Raw genomic sequence first — 12755 nt, 5'->3', positions numbered from 1 at the left:
AAGCTTGGTCTAAAAATTACAAACTATATAAAATAGAACATGACATTACTTTTGTGGCTCCATCACACTTTTTATGCACATATAATCTACTGTGTAAATTATATAGTATACTTAATTATACTACATCATTTACTATACTATACCATATACATATATAGTAAGAGAATTTGCTTTTATCATTTCACAATATATGGCTGACATTTTTCCATGTCAATATATTTAACCCGTAATTTATTTAAATATAATTGGCATAATCAGTCCCTTGATTGTGGACATTTAGGTTGCTTCCAGTTTTTCACCATTAAAATAACACTGCTGTGAGCATCCTTGCTCACATATCTTTGGCAATTATCTGAATTTTTGACTGCATTTCTTTTAAATTATTTTTTTTTCTATACACTCCCTCCCTTATGAATCTACCCCACTTGCCATTCTCCATCCCCAGATTTTGCCTCATCTCTAAAAACCCAGACTATCTGATTCACAGTTGGAAATTTAACTGCCCATCCTAGTTTCCACTCCAGCCTGATAATGGGCAAGACCCTGATGCCAAGTGATTCTGCCACCATCTGAGGAGGGGAGGGCGGTGCAGCGTCACCTGCTCTCCTCCAGAGCACTCCAGTGCCATCTAGTGGGAGGAACCATCCCTTACCAAATCCCAGGTGTCCACATGGGAAGCCAGCCTCCCTTGTTGGAGACAAGAGTCCTTGAAAGGCCCTTTTCTTCTCAGCTTTGTTGAGAGCACATGGAAAGCCCACAGCTACTGAACCGGAAATAGTAATGACCCCTATGAAAGTGAATCTAGTTAGCAAAGAGCCACTAAAATCCCCTCGTCATGTTTGGACAGTCCCCGACGTGCCATCACACCTTACCTGTAAAATGAAGGGACTAGAGATACATCCCTGTCCTTTCCATTTCTAATGTTCTGTGATCCCTACTCACACTCCAAACCCTCAGGAAGAATGCTAGGATTAAGTCTGATCCAACACAGGTAGCAGAGAAAATTGCTTTTAAAAACTGGTGACAATTTTTTAAGATTCAGAGGTCTTGCTGTCCAGACTGGCAGTCAAATTCTGGTGAACTATGAGAGGAAAGTCATGATTATATCCTTCAGTTGATTCCCTCCAGCCCTGATTCAGCATAATCACACAGAAACATCCCATCAAAAACCACCCCTTTCAAAACCAGCGGGAAGGGTGATAATAAAAATTGAACAGACCTGTCCGAGCCCTGCCGGGGATCTGTCTGATTAGCCTGTGTGGACTTTAGCACTGGAATTGTTGCAGATTTGCAGTGGGGCTGTAGAAAATGGAGTTGATAAAAGGCCAGATAATGTAACTCTAATGGAATATAGAAGATGCTTTGGGGCATCTTTTGGGCCAGCAGGCCTGGCCGTAAGGTCAGGGGATATATACCACCCCGGGGTGACAAAATTCCTGACACCTGGCATCACCCCATTCTGAAGCTCTCAAAATATTGTGGCTCTGACCAGCCAAGTGTCCGTGTACCTCTAGGTTTTTCTGCATCTCTGCAACGCCAGCTGGTCTAGGGATATGACAAGAACGGCAAGAACAGGTTTGGTAATGGGGAACCCAAGAGGCAGAGTACCTTTGTGGACAGGGCTGAGAGGGCACTTCGGGGTTTCATTATCCCTCTTCCCTTGGTGGTTCTTGACCTAAGGCATAATATTAGAGGTGCTCAGATCTGTCTCATTTCCTACAAATGTCTCCCAACCTGAATGATTATGCTATTCAGTGATTCTCACAGAAGACATCTGGTGGTCTCCAAGCACCTAGGTGCTTTTTCAAACGATACCTTTCCAAAAAAAAAAAAACCAAAAACTTAATGTTTTTATGAAGCTCCTGCCAACTTCTCCATCTTCTAATGGGTTACTGAGGCACGGCCCCTAACACCAAGTGCTTTCTTGTTGCAGTTACACATCCAAAGAACAACTATTCCTCAAGAACTCCCTGCAGCTCCCTGCTGCCACTGCTCAACGCTCACGCGACCACCTCTGGGAAACAGAGTAACTTTACCAGAAAATCATCCAATCACAACAAGCCCTCCGAGGGTAAAGCAGCAAACCCCAAAATGGCGAGCAACCTTCCCAGCACCGCTGACAGCTCTCACCAGGCTGTGCCGGCTAATAAGCAGGTAAACTGCTCCAGGGAGGCCACCTTGCCCTGCTTCCAGGAGTCCCGCAGACCCTAGTGCATTGCCTGGGCAAGAAACCACTCGCTTGCAGAGGAAGAAAACAGCCACCACTGGTCACACCCAGGCTCCGCCCGCCCCCAGCAGCACCCCGACCCCCAGAGCCTCCATCTATCTGCCTGTCCGGCCTCCCAGAGCTCCCCCGGTCCATCCGGTCCCCATTTCATAGGCGCTGTCCCCTGTGGAGGAAGTGGTCTTCACACACCTGACAGCATCAGCAAAGAGTCCACCTAAATGAGCCGGTGCTTCTCATGCCTTGAGTGCCACCCAGGTCCTCGTAACTGGCCCGCATGTGGAAGGGACTCACACAGACATGGGAACAAGATTCAGAACCTGGCCACTGACACCATTAGTGAGAAGAAATCCAGCTTGTTTTTTGTTTTTAATTTTTATTTATTTATTTATTTATGGCTGTGTTGGGTCTTCATTTTTGTGCGAGGGCTTTCTCCAGTTGCAGCGAGCCGGGGCCACTCTTCATCGCGGTGCGCGGGCCTCTCACTATCGCGGCCTCTCTTGTTGCGGAGCAGAGGCTCCAGACGCGCAGGCTCAGTAGTTGTGGCTCACGGGCCTCGTTGCTCCGCGGCATGTGGGATCTTCCCAGACCAGGGCTCAAACCCGTGTCCCCTGCATTGGCAGGCAGACTCTCAACCACTGCGCCACCAGGGAAGCCCCAGCATGTTTTTTATGATCCTTTAACTCCCATTTATGTCTAGTTTTTCTGTAAGAGGCCAAAGTTAGTTCAAACTGCTCTTTCTTCTCTTGGGCTTTCAGTAAAGAGAATACATTTCAAAATGACATTATTAATTCTTATCTACTATGACCCTTTAAAATAGAAGTATCCAAAGGACAGTCTTCTCTCCTTCTGCTTCTCCACTATATCCTTGAGAAGTGATTTCCTCCTTATCATTAGAGAATGACCAAGAAATGGGATTTGGTGATTCAGAAGCTGGGAATGCTATAAAGACATTTTTCATGAGCTCCTAGAAAGAGAGCTTGAATAAAGAGACTTTTTTTTTTAAGCATTCCAAAATGCTGGTTTTCTAACAAGTGCCCTGTTGGATTTTGTGGTCTTGGTCTTTTAGAATTCTCATTAGTGACTCTGACAGGCATTTCTCTGGCCCCAGATGTCTTCATGAACTTTAAAATAGCACTTGGACAAGGAGTATTTCATACAGCCATAGATTCAAAATCATAATCAAATCTGTTTCACTTGTCTAAATACAGCTTCATAGCTTTTTTCTTTGCTTGTTATTAAACCCCCTGCTAAAATTAAGTCTGAATTTCTCTGTCACAATTTTTTTAAAAGCAAAGGGGGCCAGATTAAATGCTGTCCACATAGATACTTCTTCAGTTCACTGTTTCATCATTTTCAGCAAAGCATTTCAGGTGATGGCCTGTTTAACCTTAAACATATATCTGAGCCTGAGAAGGGCCCTTGTGCTGGGTCCTGTGCTTTAGCGTAAACCCTCGTGGCCCTCCCCCAGCCATGGCTGGGGCCCACGGCCCTCCCTACCAAGATGTGACTACCCAGAATCTACACTCTCCCTTCTGGAAAGTGCTCCAAATACTCGAGATCCTGGAATTCCATTCCCAGATAGCCCCAAGCCTACTCTCAGAGTCTGTTTGGACTACTTCCCTGGATGCGTCACCTTGAGGGCCGAGCTGACCACACTACCAGTTTGCACACCCCTAGGTCCAAAGGGCGATTATTTGTGGAGGTGGAGACGCCGCTTAGGTGAGCAGGCTGGAGTGTCCACATTCCTGTGGGCACGGCCCCTCACAATGTGGGATGGAGCCAGAGGTAGGAAGAGACAATATTCAGACACATGGTACGTGGGCCTCTGCCTTTGTACTCTTGCCCTGGGCCCTGAGTTACTAGGGGCGCGTCTGCCCTAAACCAATACCATCCAGTCACAATGCACAAATTAAGAACTTGATATATTTGTAACTCAAAAAATTACACATTTTAGTAACAGAGGTTTGATTTTCAAAAAAAGGTCTGTGTTCATGTAACAACCTGCTTATGAATCTTGTCTGGAGGGAATATGTGAAGTGGGAATGGCTCCACCACTTTCTAACTGTAGACCTTGGGCAAGTCCCTTAAACTCCTTATCTTCATTGATAAAATGAAGCGCATCATAGAAGCTCTCTTAAAAGGTGGTGGCAGTGACAGATGAGGTGGCACAAGGTCAAGTGCCTCGTTTGGTGCCTGGCACACTTAAGCACTACATACCTGTTGGCTGTTATTGACCTCAAGGAGTTCAGAAATCTTTCCCTTGTATGAAAACACACAGGCTAACCCACTGCTTCCTTTTTACTTATCCATTTATGTTCTTTGTTGCTGATTTGTTGAGGGTTGCCAGTTTTGCAGTCTGATGCTTCAAAATTCATTAGCTGAGAACTGCAAAAAGTTTAGAAAAAGAACTAATTATCTCTTTGAAAATACACATCACCTCTACATCTCACCAAGAGCTACCAGAGACACCCCATCCCTGTATTTACCCAAGATAAGATTTCTGAACTATGGTATTTATTTTGAAATAGAAAAGCTGCTTCAGAGACGAAAAATGACAAACAGAATTTTATGTTTTTCTTCATATATGTCATGAGAATTCATATACATAGTCTATAGAGAATGTCCCAGAAATGTTTATGGTAGAGAATCAATCGTTTCCCTGCCTCTGTGTTACATTTCATTCTGTTTTATTTCAGGCATACTTTATGGGGTTTATTTGGCCTGGTTCTGGAATTGTCTCTCTTACACTTCTGTAACCTCTCTTTCAACATCAGTGATTTTATTTTCTTGGAGTTCCATTTACAAGACAGTCCACTGTTCTTTTAAGCTCGAGGATTCTAGCAGCTTGACCTCATTTGCATGTTGTCACATTCTTCTGGGGTGTAAAAAAGCTTACCTGTGACCTCGAGATTTGGTTTCCCTGATGTCTACTGATGTCATCTGAGGTTTGTTGGCATCTAATACTTACCTCTTTTTTTTTTTTTTTTTTTTTTTGGTAGAATGGGTCTTCTAGCCAAAGACGAAGATTTAACCCGCAGTATCACAACAACAGGCTAAATGGGTCTGCGAAGCCCCAGGGCAGTGGTAACGAAGCCGATCCAATGGGGAAGGGCAACAACCGCCATGAACACAGAAGACAGCCACACAACGGCTTCCGTCCCAAAAACAAAGGCGGCGCCAAAAACCAAGAGGCCTCTTTGGGAACAAAGACCCCCGAGGCCGCAGCCCATCCGGAAAAGCCCCGACGAAGGCAGCACGCTGCAGACAACTCGGAGGCCAGGCCTTTCCGGGGAAACGTCTCCAGGGTTTCACAGTGCAATCTCTGCCCCACGAGAATAGAAGTTTCCACAGATGCCGCGGTTCTCTCCGTCCCAGCTGTGACGTTGGTGGCCTGAGCTAGGAGAGAAAAAAAAAAAAAAAGCTGTTTTTATTCAGTTTCGGTTCCCTGCCCGAGGTGCTGACCCAATTCGCTGCCAAAAGAGAGTCAATCCGAATATACAAACCCTGTACGGCTGTGTCATCCTCTCTTAATCATTTTTACTAATTCTAGTAATCAGCTCTAGCTTGCTTCATAACTTTCATGGCTTTGCTTGATCTGTTGGCGCTTTTTTCTCATCCAGACATTGCAGCATTTTAGCCAGGCGGTATTTACTCATTTGTTAGGAAAATCAAGATGTGGCTAAAGATCAGAGGCTCAGTAGCAACCTATGTTGTAGCAGTGATGTCAGTCCATTGATCGTCTTTAGAGAGTTAATGTTGAAAACAAAGTTCTTATTGATCAGACAAACATGATCTGCTGAAGACACATGCGCTTTTCTAGAGTTTAACATCTGGTGTTTTTCTGAAAAAATATATATATACATATATTGCTTTATTTGAAACAAATTAAAATATGCTGCATTTGACACCTGGCTTGTTTTTCTTCTTTTTAATTTATGCCCACTTTATCATCCAGTGTACTAGGTAGTACTTTCAAGAAAACTTTAGAGACTAGAAGTTGTGGCACAGAGCTCTGTACAATACTGTTTCTCTCGGGACGGGTAACCTTTTGGAAAAAACAATGGCCCTGCCAGTACGTTACACACATATAGATGGATGTGCACCCCGATCATCTTAGACACAACATGGTAGTTTGGAAACCTTCGTTGCAAGTAATATAAACCTTAGCCTCGTTTAAACAATAAAGCAAATGTATTGGTTTAGTGGCTGAAAAGCCCAGTATCAAAGTATGCCTTGGGTCCAAATGCATCAGGACTCTAGCTCCTTTCTCCTGGTTATCTCAGCTCTCCCTTCCTCCTTAGGCTGACACTGTGTTCAGAATGGTGGCAAATAGCTGCCTCCTAAGAGTCATGTCCATCCCCACACTGTCCGGAAGAAAAGAGAAGCTCTCCAGGTAGTGTCCACGTGGAGCAAGGGTCTTTCTCAAAAGTCCCAGCGGGGGCTTCCCTGGTGGCGCAGTGGTTGAGAATCTGCCTGCCAATGCAGGGTACATGGGTTCGAGCCCTGGTCTGGGAGGATCCCGCATGCCGCGGAGCAACTGGGGCCGTGTGCCACAACTACTGAGCCTGCGCATCTGGAGCCTGTGCTCCGTAACGAGAGAGGCCGCGACAGTGAAAGGCCCGCGCACCGCGATGAAGAGTGGCCCCCGCTTGCTGCAACTAGAGAAAGCCCTCGCACAGAAATGAAGACCCAACACAGCCAAAAATAAATAAATAAATAATTAATTAATTTAAAAAAAAAAAAGTCCCAGCGAGGGTCTTGCATATCATTGGCCCAGACTGCTGGTAGGCTTGTCCCTCAACCAATCAGCAAATGACATGTGCTAATTATCATAGACTAATCAGAGCCCACCCCCAAGCTGGGTTGTGGCCGGCTGCCCGGAAGCACAGGGGCTGTGTGGAGCCGGGCTCCTGTTACCTGAGGAAGAGAGAAGGGATACCGGGGGCCCACACCCCGAGTAGCCCCAAGTCCCCTGTCTTGGAGGGCAAGGCAGCTCAGTCTGGCCACTGCTTCCATCGAAATTCCATGTGTCCTACAGATTTGTTGGCCTCTTTCAAGTTCAAATGCTTATTTTCAACTCAGTTAACATTTCTTCTGGCAGCTCAGGTTCAGTGGTTCTCTGCCACAGAGCAGCCCCAAGCACCTGAGCCTGCCCACCACGCAAGCATCCGTTTCTTCTTTTGCCAAGTGCAGGGAGGATGTTTGCTGTCTCTGGAGAGAACCTTCTGAGGTCTCTGGGTGTACCCAGAGATTTAATAGGAATTCTATTTTATTTTTGAATTTATTTTTTTTTATACAGCATGTTCTTATTAGTTATCTATTTTATACATATTAGTGTATATCTGTCAATCCCAATCTCCCAATTCATCACACCACCACCCCCCGGCCACTTTCCCCCCTTGGTGTCCATATCTTTGTTCTCTACTTCTGTGTCTCTATTTCTGCCCTGCAAACCGGTTCATCTGTACCATTTTTCTAGGTTTAATAGGAATTTTAAATGTTAAGTCACATTCCAGGAAGGAAGGCAGGTTTGTTCGTTCAAATAAGAAAGATAAATGTTCAGGACTGCAATCTCCGTTTATTCCATCTGAGGCCCTGGATTTATATTTTATAAGACAGGAGGACTTTGCACAAATTTTGTGTACCAAGATCTGGCTCACCACGGAAAAATGTCAGTTTAAATGTAACAGCTTTAGAGATGAGTCAAATGATTCTTGCAACAGGAAAATGACGGGTTTGCCAGGTCAGGAGCACACCTGCCTTTGTCAGGGTGGACCCTCCACCCTCAACCTTGACGCACCCATCATGCTGTTCTTGGGGTTAAGAAAGCTCAGCCACATTCCTAAGCACGTAGCAAACACTCCGGGTCAGTGAAAAGAAACAAAAAAGAATGCTAAGAAATATTCAGACCTGTTTACATTTTTTTCCTAGATTTTTGCCTTTCTTGTAGACCCTGGGTGTGTAAGCATTCACAATGTGCATCTTTGAAAAGGTAATTTCAATGTTTTAGTGCCAGCGTCAGTCCATTGAAATACTATATTACATATCTTCATCTGTTCTGGTGGAATCATTGGTGTGATCCTAGAAATCTGGGTTGAATTCTGCCATTCTTTTAAGATATTTTAAACTTCTTCAAAAAAAAAATCCACAGGCTATGCGCACTCTAATCTCTCTACTTAATAATGCACAGTAGCCAGAAGAATAGATTCTTTTCTCTTAAACACTTCTCTAGTAGAGGTTAAACCATTTTGAGACCTGTGAAGATTGAATAACTTCAAAACTCACCTACATTGTACCACCAAGACTCCATCCGTTAAAGGCAAACCTCCCTGTTGGGTTCCCAATTACTTTCCAAATTTACATTTCGTTTGAGAATCTCTACATACTCCAGCTCTGTGCCGTTGAGCCTATTCTAGGGGTGCTGAGTACAGCAAAGATCAGAAGGTTAAACACAAGTTGGTGCAAAATTCACCCACAATAAAGGCCATACAAGAGTTTGTGGGGAAGAAATAAGAAACCCATACTATATCCAATTTAGAGCTCAGTTCAGTTCTGCTGGCATCAGAAAACGAGATTTTAATTTAACGTTATCAGGGAAGCAACATCAAATGAGGTTAGTGGGGAAAGTTAGCAGAGGAAAGCTAACTCTGCTTTGCAGAATAGCTGCAGATTTTTAGACATGCAGATTAGACATGAAGATTTTTACTGAAGTCAGAGATTTGGGAATTCTGACTCTGAAAGCCTCCATCTCGATTTAACCATGAGAAGAGGGAATCCAAGGCCTGGACAGTTCTTTTCCTAGGGCAAGGCGGGGGTGGGGTGAGGTGAGGGGCAGGGAGAAGGGAGAACAACGGAGACAGCTAGGGAGATGCCTGAATTCAACAGTACCTCTGACTAAGCTTCCTCCTTCCCTCCATCCCTCCCTTTTGATGCTGTATCCTACGCTCTGTTTAGAGTGCCCTCTTGTGGCTGGAGATGGTAACATTTTCATTTCTCAGCAGACATTCTCGTGGCAGCATCCATAAAATATGTAATGGCACCTTTTTTTTAACCACACTTGCTTCAGAGCCTATACCTAAAATTCAGGCACAGGTGGGCTAGGATTCCAGATTGCCCCCAGGTGCCAAAAAAATGAAGCGAAGGAGAAAGAAACAGTCACTCCCGAATTTCCTAAACAAACCATAAAATAGCAAAAGATAATAATAATAAATAATAATTATTCAACTGATTAATACATTGCTCTTGCATTTTCCTGAAAGCACTGAGCCATCTTAACTGATCTAATTTGGTGAGAAAAAATATTAAGAGTAGCTAGGTCCCAGGATTTCCCTTGTTAGCTCAAGAATTTGAGGCACAATTTTAATACTATTCATTGCAAACTGTTAAAAGGATTTTTTTTCATCCTATTCCCAACAAACCTTTATAACTCCTAAAGGAGTTTTCTGTCTGTTCTTTGTTTCCAAGAACCAAGTCCCCAAGCCTTGGAGGCAGATCAGCCCAAACCAGAGTTTAATCTCATTACAGCAGCCCCTCAGGCAAAGGAACTCCCATCTGTACCCAGTCATGCTATCTGAGAAACACACAAGTTTCTCACAAATTCTTTTTGGTGATGGATTTTCAGAAGCCCTCTTGTTTGTGAACTCTACAGCTCAGAAGAGTTTTCAGTGCTACCACTAAGTTCAAGTTTCACAGGAGAAATTACCACACACAGTTTTTAGAGAACACATAAATTCAATGGCAAATTTATTTGCCTGAGATAGTATGTAGATTCTGGCAAAACAAAAAAAATGTATTTCAGAACCATAACTGGAACCAGGACAAAAGACTCTGTACAGAAAATAAGTGTAAAAAAGCACTTCCTGGAGTGGTCGCACCCCCTGCGCCCAGAATGGAGCCCGCGTTTCTGCAGAGCTGGAATTCCTGGCTCAGGGTCTTTTCCCTCCACCGTCACTGAACTGCCCTGGAGCCCGAGGGGAGGGCAGCCTCACTGAGGCTGCCGGCTCTGGAGGGGCCTCAGCAGCCGAAGCTGCAACAGCCCTGGAGACCACGGGCCAGGCAGACAGCAGAAGCAAGAACTACAATCCTGCAGCCTGTGGAACAAAAACCATATTCACAGAAAGATAGACAAGATGAAAAGGCAGAGGGCTATGTGCCAGATGAAGGAACAAGATAAAACCCCAGAAAAACAGCTAAATGAAGTGGAGATAGGCAACCTTCCAGAAAAATAATTCAGAATAATGATAGTGAAGATGATGCAGGACCTCGGAAAAAGAATGGAGGAAAAGATCGAGAAGATGCAAGAAATGTTTAACAAAGACCTAGAAGAATTAGAGAACAAACAAACAGAGATGAACAATACAATAACTGAAATGAAAACTACACTAGAAGGAATCAATAGCAGAATAACTGAGGCAGAAGAATGGATAAGTGACCTGGAAGACAGAATGGTGGACTTCACTGCTGTGAAACAGAATAAAGAAAAAAGAATGAAAAGAAATGAAGACAGCCTAAGAGACCTCTGGGACAACATTAAACACAACAACATTCACATTATAGGGGTCCCAGAAGGAGAAGAGAGAGAGAAAGGACCCGAGAAAATATTTGAAGAGATTATAGTCCAAAACTTCCCTAACATGGGAAAGGAAGTAGCCACCCAAGTCAAGGAAGCGCAGAGAGTCCCATACAGGATAAACCCAAGGAGAAACACACCGAGACACATAGAATTCAAATTGACAAAAATTAAACACAAAGAAAAATTATTGAAAGCAGCCAGGGAAAAACGACAAATAACGTACAATGGAACTCCCATAAGGTTAACAGCTGATTTCTCAGCAGAAACTCTACAAGCCAGAAGGGAGTGGAATTATATAATTAAAGTGATGAAAGGGAAGAACCTACAACCAAGATTACTCTACCCAGCAAGGATCTCATTCAGATTCGATGGAGAAATCAAAAGCTTTACAAACAAGCAAAAGCTAAGAGAATTCAGCACCATCAAACCAGCTCTACAACAAATGCTAAAGGAACTTCTCTAGGCAGGAAACACAAGAGAAGAAAAGGACCTACAAAAACAAACCCAAAACAATTAAGAAAATGGTCATAGGAACCTACATATCGATAATTACCTTAAATGTGAATGGATTAAATGCTCCAAACAAAAGACACAGACTTGCTGAATGGATACAAAAACAAGACCCATATATACGCTGTCTAAAAGAGACTCACTTCAGACCTAGGGACACATACAGACTGAAAGTGAGGAGATGGAGAAAGATATTCCATGCAAATGGAAATCAAAAGAAAGCTGGAGTAGCAATACTCATATCAGATAAAATAGACTTTAAAATAAAGAATGTTGCAAGAGACAAGGAGGGCACTACATAATGATCAAGGGATCAATCCAAGAAGAAGATATAACAATTAAAAATATATATGCACCCAACATAGGAGCACCTCAATACATAAGGCAACTGCTAACAGCTATAAAAGAGGAAATCGACAGTAACACAATAATAGTGGGGGACTTTAACACCTCACTTACACCAACTGACAGATCATCCAGACAAAAAATTAATAAGGAAACAGAAGCTTTAAATGACACAATAGACCAGATAAATTTAATTGATATTTATAGGACTAGCCATCCAAAAAGAGCAGATTACACTTTCTTCTCAAGTGCGCACGGAACATTCTCCAGGATAGATCACATCTTGGGTCACAAATCAAGCCTCAGTAAATTTAAGAAAATTGAAATCATATCAAGCATCTTTTCTGACCACGATGCTATGAGATTAGAAATGAATTACAGGTAAAAAAAAGTAAAGAACACAAACACATGGAGCTAAACAATACGTTACTAAATAACCAAGAGATCACTGAAGAAATCAAAGAGGAAATCAAAAAATACCTAGAGACAAATGACAATGAAAACATGACGATCCAAAACCTATGGGATGCAGCAAAAGCAGTTCTAAGAGGGAAGTTTATAGCAATACAAGCCTACCTCAAGAAACAAGAAAAATCTCAAATAAACAATCTAACCTTACACCTAAAGGAACTAGAGAAAGAAGAAAAAACAAAACCCAAAATTAGGAGAAGGAAAGAAATCATAAAGATCAGAGCAGAAATAAATGAAATAGAAACAAAGAAAACAATAGCAAAGATCAATAAAACTAAAAGCTGGTTCTTTGAGAAGATAAAAAAAATTGATAAACCATTAGCCAGACTCATCAAGAAAAAGAGGGAGAGGACTCAAATCAATAAAATTAGAAATGAAAAAGGAGAAGTTACAACAGACACTGCAGAAATACAGAGAATCCTAAGAGACTACTACAAGCAACTCTATGCCAATAAAATGGATAACCTGGAAGAAATGGACAAATTCTTAGAAAGGTATAACCTTCCAAGACTGAACCAGGAAGAAGCAGAAAATATGAACAGACCAATCACAAGCCATGAAATTGAAACTGTGATTAAAAATCTTCCAACAAACAAAAGTCCAGGACCAGATGGCTTCAAAGATGAATTC

General features: G+C 42.8%; 1 protein-coding gene across 5 annotated transcripts in view; it reads left to right on the top strand.

The window, feature by feature from the left end:
* Positions 1-6132, top strand: part of SPATS2L (spermatogenesis associated serine rich 2 like) — a 166270-nt gene extending 160138 nt beyond the window's left edge. For all 5 annotated transcript variants that reach the window (XM_068544694.1, XM_068544697.1, XM_068544693.1 and 2 more), the window contains 2 exons: positions 1934-2154; positions 5227-6132. In XM_068544694.1, the coding sequence (XP_068400795.1) occupies positions 1934-2154; positions 5227-5622 (617 nt within the window). In that variant the 3' untranslated portion in view covers positions 5623-6132. The remainder of the gene's footprint in view (positions 1-1933; positions 2155-5226) is intronic.
* The last annotated feature ends 6623 nt before the right edge of the window (positions 6133-12755 follow it).

The sequence above is a fragment of the Eschrichtius robustus genome, chromosome 5 (assembly GCF_028021215.1).
Source record: "Eschrichtius robustus isolate mEscRob2 chromosome 5, mEscRob2.pri, whole genome shotgun sequence".
NCBI classification, from domain to species: domain Eukaryota; kingdom Metazoa; phylum Chordata; class Mammalia; order Artiodactyla; family Eschrichtiidae; genus Eschrichtius; species Eschrichtius robustus.
This window is presented reverse-complemented; position numbering and strand designations above follow the sequence as displayed.